The sequence below is a fragment of the Gymnogyps californianus genome, chromosome 5, assembly GCF_018139145.2.
Source record: "Gymnogyps californianus isolate 813 chromosome 5, ASM1813914v2, whole genome shotgun sequence".
Taxonomy (NCBI): Eukaryota; Metazoa; Chordata; class Aves; order Accipitriformes; family Cathartidae; genus Gymnogyps; species Gymnogyps californianus.
Window position 1 is genome coordinate 30,017,803 of NC_059475.1, and position 14,099 is coordinate 30,031,901.

General features: G+C 42.6%; 1 protein-coding gene across 1 annotated transcript in view; it reads right to left on the reverse strand.

Moving 5' to 3' along the window:
* LOC127017412 (cytosolic phospholipase A2 epsilon-like) overlaps positions 1-9,592 on the reverse strand; it is a 35,975-nt gene extending 26,383 nt beyond the window's left edge. The window contains exons 1-2 of the mRNA XM_050898452.1: positions 9,563-9,592; positions 7,197-7,269 (exon numbers count right to left, since the gene is read on the reverse strand). Coding sequence (XP_050754409.1) covers positions 7,197-7,269; positions 9,563-9,592 — 103 coding nt within the window. The remainder of the gene's footprint in view (positions 1-7,196; positions 7,270-9,562) is intronic.
* Positions 9,593-14,099: the final 4,507 nt, after the last annotated feature.

Sequence of the window (14,099 nt, forward strand, 5' to 3'; positions counted from 1 at the left end):
GAAAGAAACTGCATGCTAGTCTTGTGCTATCTGTGTTATTTATTAGCACAGCACTTCATGAAACGCGTCTCAGCTTTTGCAGAAACATCCATCCAGGTCTGCCGGAACTTTCCAAGTGCAAACTAGAAAGTCACATCCTGAGCAGAGTCTGCCACTGTCTTTTAACTCTGCAAGCCAAATGGCAGAGCAGGAGTGAAGGGTCATGAATCGCTGCATGGACCTGTGTCCTCTCAAAGCACCGTGTGGTCCTACATTGCTGTCATCATCACCTACTCATTCCAGCCTCTCTTCTTCACCCAGGCTTCTCCCTTGTTCCTTTCCATTGCCTCCACCCTTTTCGAACCTGTTTTAAAACAGGGTTTGACGTTTTAAAAAATTATAAAATAATTATAAAATAATTTAGCCACTTATTAACTAGAAGCCTCCTCTAAACAAGAGGATAATGAAGTCTACTAGGAACATGTAGTACCATCACAAAAGGCTTTAAAGATCATCCGTGTTCAATGAAGGACAACAGCTGCAATACCACCTGTGCTGGTACAGTATTAGAGCACGGTAGCTGCTCCCACCTTTGCCTTTGAGACAGAGATAAGCCTAACATTTACCTAAGGTTATTTACTCCTTTTACCAGTCCTTCAGCCAGTAATCAGTTCATCCTCCTAATGCCCCTATGAGGCTCCTAATGCCTTTGCTGAAGTCCTTGCCTTAGAGATGAGGAACTAAGGTTTTGAGGAAACTCATCTTCTCCAAGGTTACACCAAGAATCTGAAGGAAGTCATGGGGGAACAGTGCACATAATACCTTTAACCGCCAGAACAGCTTTCTGTTCTTGCGCACAGAAGTATACAGAAGCCAGCATGGCTGCAAGAAGATGCATCTGTACCTACATACAATCCACTGATACCTAGCAGTAGAGATGCAATTATTTCCACAGCTGTCAGGAGGTGCCCTGACCAAGAACCGTAAACAAATAACATATTAATGAGCTCCTTGATTATACATAGCATTGTCCTTTTTAGTGGCAACTTATGCTGCTATCAAGGCACAGAGCAGGCTTTTTGTCTCCACACTTCTTACCATGTATACAATACAATAGAATTGCATACAATACAATATACACTACACTCCATCATGGCCATCAAAGACTTGAGAAAGGGAAAAACCTGGAAATAATCTCTTAGACTAGAGAACACAAAATGGGTAACCTGAGGGAAACTAGGTTTTCGCATGTGTTTAGATGGTAGCAATGAACTGAGGAAGAGTGGGAGCAGACTTGGATGACATGAATAGATAAAACCAAAGAGAAGATTGAATAGAAAGGAACAGACGTTGTTAAGAACTGCAGCTGTGAAGTTGATTCACATAATATTCACTGAGATTATCCATTTATTTTTTACTCATATTATTAACTGTGGTTATGACTTTGTTGTTATAAACATCAGTCAGAACCAGGGCTCCATTTTGACAGGTACCTTAGTACTTATGCAATTAGATCTTGATCTTGATCTAATCAGCTTACAATCACAGTAAGAAAAGCCCCACTTCAGGATATGACATCACAGGGAGGAGCTTCTAGTGATTAACAGTTGCTTTTATACCTGTTTGTTTCAGTTTCTTAACCAGTTAGGAAATCCTTGTTTACAGGCCTTGTTGCAACTTGGCAGCTATCCACGTAACTAATTCTCTGTCCTTGTGCAGATTGCTATTGCCAAGCATTTGTCCTGGGCTGCTTTTAGGATTTCTCTCTGTTAACACAAAGACAGCCTGTCTGAGCAGCCAGCGGAATCAGGAACTTAGATGAGATGCCCTGAAAAGACACCAATGCTCTTTTTCAAAGGACCTCCCAGGTTTTCTGTCAACCTCAGCAAAAGTCAGTGACCACAGTCTTTTTGACAAGGAAGCAATTTCACCCTAAAGTAAATGTGCCATCAGCACTGGCCAGCCCAGGCAGCTGCCTGCTGGTACTGCCCATGCCTCCTGCCTGCCCTCTTTGCACGAAGACTGCTGCTGCCCCCTCACACCGGTGCTACAGTCAGAAATGCGTGCATGTCTTCAATCAGTCCTTTCCGCACACAATAGTTTCCTTTGGAGAACATGGCGATGAAAGGGATTTCGTTATTACGATGGTGTTACACAGGATTTAGGTGATACAAGGAAAAACATCAGTAATACTGCCTTCCAACTTTTAAAATCAATGGGCAGTGTAGTATTGGGAGTTTGCTATGAAATTACATAGCAACAAGGCTCAGATTTAACAAGACCCAGATTTAATACTATAGTTAAAGACAAGCCTAAGGCTTTATCTAATGAGAATGCTGATTGAGATTAGCTTGTCATATTAAAGAAAAAAAAAAGTAGCTGTAGGCCATTCCAGGAAAAGCTTTCTCGAGCCTTGGACTTTGCTAAATACAAAGTAGGGCAAGCCAATATTTTTAAAGACATTTTTTGTCTCCTGAAGGGAATATTTCTGTGAAATACATGTATGTAGAAGATGTTACTTTATATTTCACTTGTAGCCCATGAAACAAACAGGTTTCTCTCCCATAGGTGTGAATTTGCAGTGTAGAAGATATTTATTTTCCCTCCTGGATGATCAGAGAACCCTGCCACCAAGAAAAGGGCCATGCTAAATCAGATTTGCCAGCTGTGCGAGGCAGCCCGTGCCCTGCTGTGACTGCAGTGGCAGCCTCTGGGAACAGCAAGCACCGGGTGTGCTCCAATGGGACCGTGCACAGCGAGGCAGGTCTGGGCAGCCACGCTGAAAACAAGATCTACTCCGGGGAATTTACACAGCGTGGGTCTAGTTCTTGTTATAATCAGCACACAGGGTGAAATGCAGTGGTACTTGGCCAGCAGAGAAGTCTCTCCATAAAGAAACTCTCCCATGGTTAAACAGTGGAAATGCAGAGCCCTGCATAAAGGTGGCTTCAAGGGGCCTTCAAAGGCTTCTATGAAGAAATGGGTGGGGGTACTTGAAGATGAAAGCTATGCCCTTTTCCAGTGATCTTGGCTGGTGGACTAGCCCTTGGAAAACAAGAGTTTTACAACAACCAATCCCTTCCCTCATGTGGGAAGCCTTCTGAAAGTCAATCTCCACCATGTCAGCTAACAGGGAAAGTCAAGTGAAGATCATAGGAAGTCATTGGATGGCAGAACAAATTCAAGGCCTTTCAGCAGTGAAGGCAAAACTGATTTTTGCCACTACAAGGATGAGGCATTGCAGCAAAGGTTTTTGTGACATGGAAAACAGAGGCTGGACAAAGACTGTTGTTGATGCATAGAGTTCATGTAGGTTCAAGAGTAGACTGGAGATGTTGCTGCATTCATGGAAAAACTGTATTTGGCCTGGGAAGTTACCAACTCTGAAGTGATCAAAGGCTGGGAGAGAACATTGTACAGCACACACTATATACTTTCACTCTACTCTCAAACTCCTCCCCAGGCACCTGCCTTTGGGCACTCTCAAACACGGGGCAGAAGAGACCTTTGATCTGATCCAGCGCAGCCGTTCTTGTGCCCCTGTGCACTGCAATGGGGGTGCAGGAACATGGAGACCCCAGGCACCTCAACTTGTGGCTCTTGCTCCTGATGCTGCCAATGGCTCCCTATTTTGCCAGTGCCTCAGGCTAGCTCTGTTGGATGATCTATGTTCAGACTATGGGCAATTAAACACTTCTCTCCAAAATCTCCACATACCATCCTTCACAGTTGCAGAGAAATAGCACCATCCAGGCAGTGAATACCGATTTTGCAGAAATGGTGGATGCATTTATGAAGGTTTGTGACAGCCACAAAGCTTTCGTAATTTTAAAGCAAGAGACAGCTGCAGTCATGCAGCTGTTAATGATAAGTTTTCTGCTGTTTTTGGAATAAATATAAGGGGGCAGTTGTCTTTGTGTAAGAGCTAACCCTAACTAATATGCAGAAAAGGCCTTTTCAGGCCAGCCTGAAAAGGACTAGCTTTTCTCAAGTAGGCATTTCTGCTGCCTGTGCAAGGTAAAGAAGAGAAAAAAGAAATGTCCCTAACTATTTAATTAGCAATATAAGTATATAGACCTCTCCAAAGAATAGCATCCTGAAACTGGGCCTGGTGTTTTCCTATGACACTGACAAAGAGCATCTGGGTTCCTGTCCAGTGCAAAGTGAGCTGAAAGATATCAAAGTAAAATCCCTTAGTGGCCTCCAAGTGCCAAGCATTTGGGGTATGGCAATTAAATGTAAACACTACTTTTGACTCAGGAGCCAGATCTCTGAGCCACAGACCTCATGAATCACAGGTCTCTTGGGAGAGTGGGGCAGGGAAAAGCATGCTTCAGTGTTTGTTCTGCCCAAAAGCATTTATTATAGGCCAGTTCTGGGGACATACTGTCGATCCAGATGAAACTTTGGACTGGTCTGGTATAACTATTCTTACAACTTTTGACAGGGAAAATTCAGCCAAACTCAAACATGCCCAGAAAATGCAACAGCTGTGTCTTGGGAATGATATGTACTACTCAGATTGTAGTTGCCTGATAACCTACATAATGTAGGAGCAAATCCTTCTGATTCATGAGTAAGCCTTATTCCTATCAGATTTCAACACAGATTAGTAGCCTGATTCTCGTTATTATGCTCACACCATGTACCAATACAACCTTTTGTCTGATGCAAAGGGAAAAGGTCAGGAGATCCTGATTATAGATGATCGCCACAGCTATCCTATAATAAAAAACCAAGTCCTATATTATATGACGTGTGCAAGATCTAAGGAGGCATGGACACTGTGGGTTGTGGGTAAGCAGTTCCTCTGCACAAGGAGGACACTTCAGCTGTGCAGTGCCACAGCTGAAGAAAAGCAAAGCATACTCATCTTTGACAGGCAGTCTTCCAAAAACCACAGCTTGGTCTAATCAGACTCTGACTCCAACAAAGACCTGATGGCTCTTTGCAGTTTGAATTATTTCTGTGCCATCTTTCAACTCTCTGTCCTCATCTCTGTCTCTCTTAACAACTTTAAATTGTGCAGAAATAGTGATTAAAACAAATAAATGTGAGTGGGAAATAGAATCTTTTCCTAAAATATATTTTGAGCCAAATATATTTCAAATATTTACAAATATTTGAATAAATACATTAATTACATGACAAACACATTCCCATAAAAAAATATTTAAAAAAAAAAAAATCACTTTTGAGCAAAGACTAATCCTGGGAAAATAAATATCTACAGAAATACAGATATGTAGGCCTAACTAGTTACCTTTAGTTTCTTCTTAAATCATTGTTGCTACATTCAGGTGACTCTATTCATGTGCAATGAAATGCATGGTTTAGGATTCCCCAATTTGCTTTCAAAGTCTCCACTTGTCTCACTGCCTATAAATGCACTTCAGCCTAAACCACTCTGAACTTGGTATAGACTACAAAGTGAACTTTGCTGTACATGCCAATACCTCTTTCTTCCATGACAGAGCTTTTCAAAGGGTGCCTTTGGATCTCTTCCTCTGAGGACTTCTCTCATTGTTTAGGTGTTAAAACCTCACTGGACAACATTTTTGTCAAGAATGGAAGGGTCACCACATAAAGGTTCCTACTACACTCTCACACTGGTTTTCTAATTCAATTTAATGCTTTTCAACACAGACTCATTTCTTATGATGTATATCACACCACGTGGCATGGCTCCACTAACAAAATTAAGTGCTCTGAGAGATCATACAGGTACAGTGCAGATAAAATCTCACTGGCTCTCTGCTGTGCCACAGGTAACTTGCTCCTGATTCTCAGGGGGAAAATAAAATGTGGTGCTCTGTTGCACAATAAAGAAAGGGCATTGGAATGGGGAATAGACGAGGCTGTTCCTCTCAGACCCTGGCATCTAGCACTGCTTCTTCTGGCTCTTGCCAGCAAAGACCTTCCTTCACATCTGGCTTTGGAAGCAAATCTCCAGTGATATAGCTTCATACCTGCAATCAGGCAGTCAAACATCTGCTCAAAATGAAGATACAGGATAAAGACTAATAAAGGATAAAGAGCTCAGATAAATAGCTAAGGATTTCTGGAAGTTCTTTGGTCCTTAAGAATGTAAAGGCTGTCATTTCCAATCATTATAAAAAGCTGAGAAAGAAATAAACATCTCTGATTTTAGGGCCAGAGGCAGATATTTGGTTATCAGCTCTGTACGTGGTTATGTTGATGCTATTGGCTGTCAGGGCAACTTAAGCATTCCCTTGGGCTGGTATCATTTATGCCAGAAAACAGTTCAGCTGAGATTAAAAAGACAGTGAGGGAACCGAACCATCCTTTCATTCTTCTCTGAAGATGTGCTGTTTTCAAGAAAAGGAAATATTCCTGTTCTAGGCTCAAGAGCAGAAAAGCCAGAATTGAACAGTAATCTCCATGGAGGCAAATACTCCTGCTGAGTTCCCTTGGTCTTACTTAATATTCACTTCTTTTCCATTGCATTCCTGCCTTGTTCTTTCTCTCTGAGGCAGATATTTGAGTTGACCTTCAGCTCCTGTTCTCCTATCTGAGTAACTGCTGAGATTTTTCTCTCTTCACTTCCACTTCCACCCATTCCACCAAGTCCCCAGAAACATTTCAATGGTACTGGTTTTGCCTTGAAAGTCTGATATTTCGAATACATTTCAGTAAACATTTGACAGAAAAAAGTTGTTTGACAATAAGATATATAATGCTCCTCTTTCTTTTTTTCTTTTTTTTTTTTTTGAGCAAATAGAAATTCAGAGGTGCCTGTATGTATTTCTGCTGTCTGCAAAAAACAGACAGGTACACAAGATGATACCAAAGCTCCCATGTTACCCCACAGGCTCTGGCAGCCACTCGACATCAGTGCTGGCATTTTTGTCAAAAAGCAGAGGTGCAGCCTGCGTCTCAGTGCATCAAAAACTGCAACTGAGAATTAACAGCTGAATTTGTTCAGCAAAGCTGGCTCTGAAGCTTGTTAGCAGTTAAGATACTTTACAGTACACCACAGTAGATCTTTGATATTTCCACTAATAGTAACCTTCTATAAACGGAAAGATATTGTTTATACAAAACTGTATTCTAAGAATAGTCCAAATTCAAATATGCATCAATATTTGAAACCATGGTGAGACTTCGTACACAGATACAAGTTACAGTGCTTGCTTATGTTCTCTGCTTTCAGAACTGAGCTACTGGGAACCACAAGGAAAGACTGTGATACTCACACATATCTGCCTTTCTCAGATTTCTCATTCTTATGATTTTCACAGAGAGTGAGTGGCACGGACATTCTTCACTCTACAGAAAAATGACAATGTTACTAATTAATTGCATTAATATTGAATTGTTTCTGCATCATAAAACATGCCCTCACATAAATGCGTGTTGCAACTTTCAAAGACATGCAGCAAAATTGGAAGATGAACTACTTGCACTGCTTTGGAAGTTAAAACCATGTCTATGTAGAGTTAAAAAAAGAGGCAGAAAAAGAGGAAATATTCCTCTGCGTATATATGTCATTGATGGAAGAAATAACAGTAAAATGGATAATATAGTAAAATGGACAACATCATAGTAAAATGGTTTTAAATAAAATTAATGCTTGCATTACATGACAGGACATTTTAATTTAAAAGAAATCTTAATCAACGATTAAGCTGGTAAAATAAGCTAGCAAAGAGCGAGCGCGTATGAGAAACACCTCCATTAAACATCTGTAGACAAAGATAAAATAAGTTTAATTCTCTTGAACAGTTGAAATTTCACACGGAAAGCAAATATTTTCTTCAGATAATTGTATTTAGTAAAAATTCCAACTTTCCATTTAAAATCTTTATCAGAAACTTTTCCCAGAAATGGTAAAGAGCAAATACATGAAAGGTTGTGAGGTGTTCAGCTATTGCAGTCAGGAAGAGGAGAATGAGGGTATACAAAGAACTGCTAGGAAACAGAAACAATCAATGGTAAAACGTGTAATCACGATGCTGTAGATTTCAATGTCTTAGCTATGTTCAAAAGCATCATGACCCCAGAGTAAAATGAAACTGTTCAGTGAGTGAGGTACTGCCAGCACAAATGCAGCAGAACCTACAGGAAAGAAAACAGCTGAGGAAGAGATGTTAATGAAAATTCCCCACCCAAACCAGATGCTGGACATTTGCAAAAAGGTTCATTAGCTGAAACATCAAGCACAGAAGGAAAGACAAATAACTAGACACAACCCAAACAAATTATTAATTCTTGCATTTTAGTACCTGAAACTTTAGCTATTGTTTCAACTGGAAGTCATTACCTAATCCCTCTCCCACTCTTTGCTAGCAAAATGACTCCATTAAATCCCTTTAGGGGGATTATGTCACTCATCTCCTGTTTCCAGTTAGGAATTGACCCAGCTGAGAAGTTGGTTACAAACTCCCCTGTCACTCTTGAATTATGATAAACTGACCTTGGTCTGTATTTTATGTCTCACTCTAAAACAGGAAAAGCCTGTTTTAATGTCTTCTGTCTGGATTCAGGTTCTGGATGGAATATTTCTCCTGCTACCCCATTACCAAGAAGCGTCTACTTTTACTCTTTCTCATGAGGCTGCTTCAGTGGTTAAGGGCAAGAGGAAGAGCAGAGAGGACAGTCCCATTCCTTGTTTTGTACACATACTTTCCACACAAAGACCATTGCCAGACTCTGTTCATTACTCTCCCCTCCTTTCAAAAGGATGAACCTGTAGATCCTTAGTGTTTCTTTAACCAGTTTGGTTAGACATTCACACTTTTTATTTCTTAAGCCATGGGGATCCCACATTTGAGGTCTCCAAGCATCAATGCACACTTATGCTTACACACATCCATGTTATGGAAAGGAGGTCTATAATCTCCATTTTACAACAGGGGAAGCAGGGCACAGAATGATTAAATAACTTGCTCATAGTCAAACAGCAGGTTAATTTCAGAGCTGAGAATAGGACAGAGTATGTTGACTCCCTGGAGCCCAACAGGCAGTTTTAGGGTTGTCCCTCCTGGTTACGTTCCACAAAAAAAGTAATAATAAAAAATATTCTCAGAGATTATGGACAAAGGCAGATCAAGATTTTCTTGAGTGTCAGTCATGCACAAATATCAAATTAGGACCATCTTTGTGTCCATGATTAATCACTGTTTTTAGTCAGTGACCTTCCTGTGTACACCACTACCAGGTGGCTGCTAGCACAGCTACCCGGGCACAGTGGGTGACTACACTCATAGCTGGCAGATGCTGCACTGTGGAAGAACCCAATTTACATAATGCTTGCATCAAACCACAGATTCAGCCCAAATCCACAGCAAGCTCCTGTGAGGCACCTCAGGCTGCTTCCCAGCGTCCACATGAATCACTCACTGTGGCTGAACTTCCTTCCACTACCAAAAGTGCCTCCACAGGGCAGCCAATATCAGCAAAGCTATCAGTCATCCTGACATAAATAAGTAAATAAATACATACATGAATTTGGACTAACAGCTCCCAAGTCCTCTTCTAGGCACAAGAATCCCAGTCACAAACCCACCTCAGGTCATCTTCAGCTTCTAATGAATTATGGTCTGAATTTTCGCACTCTTACCTCATGAGCACTCCAATATGAGCCCATCATGCTCCCAGGTGCATACAAGTCAGATACGGATGTCACTTCACTGTTAGAGGCAAGAGCTGGCAGTGACTCACAAAGTACCTCTGCAAACTTTAAGGAGGCACCTGCTGAGGAGCAAGTGTCTTATCCATGCCCCACCTTCCTCATTGCCTGAAAGGGAAAGTATGAAGAGAGAAGGGGAGGGAATTTGCTGAGTTTATTTCATAGCTAAACACCAGAGGTATGTGTTGGGGGAAGGCTGTACGCACGAAGTCGCCAAAAGTTATTAGCAATTCAAGATAAGGGAGTGATAACGCACAGCCCTTATGCATAGATATCTATGACCTGGCAGCCTAAGCAATGCGCAAAGCAGAGAAGATAATAGCAGCTACATGTAGGCTGGAGGAAAACAGAGCCCTACAGCACCCCAATCAACAACCAAAAGTATTGTGGACGAAATAACTTTAAAAGACCTTCTATTTCAACAAAATGTAATTTATTTTCCTTTTCTTGGAGGTAGAGGGGGCTGAGTTGCTTGCTGGTAGATATTTCCCCAATTTCATTCATATACTTGTCAGGTGGATATACATTTTCCTGCTTTCAGAACACTTCCACAAACACAAAACTTATGAATAAACCAAGACAAAAAGAATAAATTCTCCTCCAAATTAGGGCATACACTCATTCATCTCAAATGCTAACATCTAGATGTTTTAAACAGAATGCAGAGTCATCAGATTATGATATAAAAATGACACCCAACTTTTCCATTTTCTGACAGAAAACTGTGCAGCAGCAGATACACAGGTGAATAGCCCTTGCACAGGTCCAGCTACTAACATGCCCAGATGTCTGATATTAAATGACCACTTAAGAACTGCGGGAGGTGATACTATACACTCGCAGTACCCACAACCTGTCTTCCCCTTCTACACACACACATCAGGAAAACGCACAATAAAGAGAGTCAATTCTGGCCTTACAACTTTTCACTGAATGAAAATGACTTTAGTCATCAACCATTTTAGGATCAGGAATCTACCTTCAATACCCTTCCGATTACAGAGATGTGAAATGACACAAGATAACATTCCCATTAACATTGTGTCTAGCAAAAAAGACCCTCAATCAGACAAGCAGCCTTGGCTGTTTATCCCAAAACTGAGAAAACTGATCTGAAAGTGGCTAAACGTGGACTGTTTTGTTAGCTTCTGCAGAGGCTGAACTGATGTTTCCTGAGCTGTTCCCCTGTGAAACTCTGACTTGGGAATGAAGGGCTATGGTAGCACCAAGACTATGGAAGATGAAGTCTGCCCACAGGTAAAAAAAAAAAAACAAACCAAAAACACCTCAACAAAACACAACTCTAACTAAACAACACTGAGGAGTTGTGGTGGTTTGACCCTGGCTGGATGCCAGGTGCCCACCAAAGCCACTCTATCACTCCCCCTCCTCAGCTGGACAGGGGAGAAAATATAATGAAAGGCTCATGGGTCGAGATAAGGACAGGGAGATCACTCAGCAATTACTGTCACAGGCAAAACAGACTCGACTTGGGGAAATTAGTTTATTACCAATCAAATCGGAGTAGGATGAGAAATAAAAACTAAATCTTAAAAACACCTTCCCCCCACCCCTCCCTTCTTCCCAGGCTCAACTTTACTCCTGAGTTCTCTACCTCCTCCCCCCTCAATGGCACAGGGGGACGGGGAATGGGGGTTGCGGTCAGTTCATCACACGTTATTTCTGCCACTCCTTCCTCCTCAGGGGGAGGCCTCCTCACACTCTTCCCCTGCTCCAGCATGGGGTCCCTCCCACAGGAGACAGTCCTCCATGAACTTCTCCAACGTGAGTCCTTCCCACGGGCTACAGTTCTTCACTAACTGCTCCAGCATGGGTCACTTCCACGGGGTACAGTCCTTCAGGAACAGACTGCTCCAGCGTGGGTCCCCCCAGGGTCACAAGTCCTGCCAGCAAACCTGCTCCAGTGTGGGCTCCTCTCTCCACGGGGCCACAGGTCCTGCCAGAAGCCTGCTCCAGCATGGGATTCCCACAGGGTCACAGCCTTCTTTGGGCATCCACCTGCTCCAGCATGGGGTCCTCCACGGACTGCAGGTGGATATCTGCTCCACCGTTAACCTCCATGGGCTGCAGGGGGACAGCCTGCCTCACCATGGTCTTCACCACGGGCTGCAGGGGAATCTCTGCTCCGGCGCCTGGAGCACCTCCTCCCCCTCCTTCTTCACTGACCTTGGTGTCTGCAAAGTTGTTTCTCTCACATATTCTCACTCCTCTCTCCAGCTGCAGTTGCCTAGGGTTTTTTTTCCCCCTCCTTCTTAAATATGTTATCACAGAGGTGCTACCACCGTCGCTGATTGTCTCAGCCTTGGCCAGCGGTGCGTCCATCTTGGAGGCAGCTGGCATTGGCTCTGTTGGACATAGGGGAAGCTTCTAGCAGCTTCTCACAGAAGCCACCCCTGTAGCCCCCCCACTACCAAAACCTTGCCATGCAAACCCAGTACAGGAGCATCCAGTTGAGGTAGAGAAGGAGGTAGGGAATGACTGGCTCACCCCAAAATAGCTGAGAAATAACTACTTCTTAAATAACTCAAGGAAAGAAAAAGGGAGGACCAACCTCTAGGCCTCTGTCAACCTCTCCTACCCAAGGGGTACGCTCTGTGGGAGTTACCTCCAAGTAAGTGCTGCAAAGCATGGAGCTGGAGGGAGCCCATTCCAGACACTGGCTATCAAGTGCCTCTGCTAGAAGAGGACCTAGTAGTAGTCCAAACACAGGCACCTGGGACAAGACATCTAGTGCGAACGCATAGCAAATGGAGAACCCAGTAAACCAAAACATTGTGCCAGTGTCTGAGAAACTACTATTTCTGGTTTGGTTCAGATTATCTGAGATTTTAGGGTGCATCACAAATTCTGACAAGGGACGTACAGAAGGTAAAGCACGCTGTAGGAGGGATCCTCGGAGAACTGTTTCCCTTGTCTCAGGAATACGTGTTTGCTGACCAGTCTGAGGCTGGTAAAACCAGGAAGGAGCAGGTGCTCACCATTTACTATCAAAACATCCACAGGCAAAGTCAAGCAGAGTGTCTAATCCTGACCAAAAAATCCCCAAGGAGGGCCAACAGCTGAAAAGTGAAACTGAACCAGAGTACCTCAGGGAGCCCACAGACTTTGCGAAGCTGATGCAATACCCAGATCTTTGCAATACCAGGAGGACTCTGACAAATATGACACCACCATCCCTGGCAGGTGTTAAGGACTCAGTCATGATGCCCATTTTGGCAGTTTGGGTACCTTATTTTGAGCTCATCAGTGGCTGCTCAGATAAAACAGTAGACAGGATTTTAGAAGATAAGGTTGAAATTCTCTATATACCTTGTTGGGAAATTTGTTTGGGAAAGACTCTTCTATAGCTCTTGCCTACTTCTTTTAGGCCAGGCTACAGAAGGAGGTGAGGGACTCCTGTAAGTCTCATCCTGGCTGGCCTTTGGCCAACTCCCAGCTGCCAGCACCTGCCTTTCTTTCACAATGCTTCTGTGGGACTGTGACCAAAAAAGACAGCAAAAACGAACTTCTTAACCAGCTCCAGTTCCAGAAAAGACAACCTGTCTTTCTCCAGTAACTCACCTCTGAGGAAGAATTCACACTAGAAACAGAAGCTACTTTTCTCTCTCTGCTGGACCTTTCTTGGCCTTTAGTGTGTTTGAGTGGATTCGCTTCTCCTCAAAAGTTTTTCTTTTTTTTAATCCAGACAGTTAATATTTTTTCATAACATCTGAAAAACTGTCCAAAGGGACAGAGGATTTACTTATGAAATGTCTCGTTAGCTGAAGAGGGAGAAATGCAAGATATTTGTTCTGCTATATATCCACATTCAGGTATGCAATGATGGTCAATCAACTTCCACGCTTTGGTGGACAAGACTCTTGTTTCTTGGGAATGACACAAAATTGTTTTCTGCATTACAAACTGTTCTCCTGTACAGCTTGAAGAGGAGTGCTGCTTTTTGTTAATAGATTGCTCATCAAGTCCTTTATCAGATGTGTGCATGCATCATTTAGTATGTTCCCAGGATGAGCATTTCTTCTTCTGTTCTTTGGCAACTGCAGTGGTGTTTGAGAGGTGTTAGGTTTTTGTGCTATAAGTGTATAAATCAGCTTTTTCCCCTCAGCCACTGCACTTCAATGTACTTGTCAAATAACTAGTTAGACTGTGGCAATCCTATCATCTTAATTTGTACTAGCATACCTAGCATCAGTATTTTACATTTTACGGTTGTTTAACAACTGTGATGCAGTGAACAGAATATTGGTATCTTACTCCATTTCTCCAGTGTGATTCTGTGTGTGCAATTACCATACATCCTGCAATGCCCCTCACATGCTATCTGTTTCAGTAATATTTCAATTCACTACATTGAACAAGCTCCAGATGATGCTGAAGCAAAATTGCATTTTCAGGGAGACAACCGCAGCACACCTATGCGACCCAAGACAGAACACAGTTGACTGTG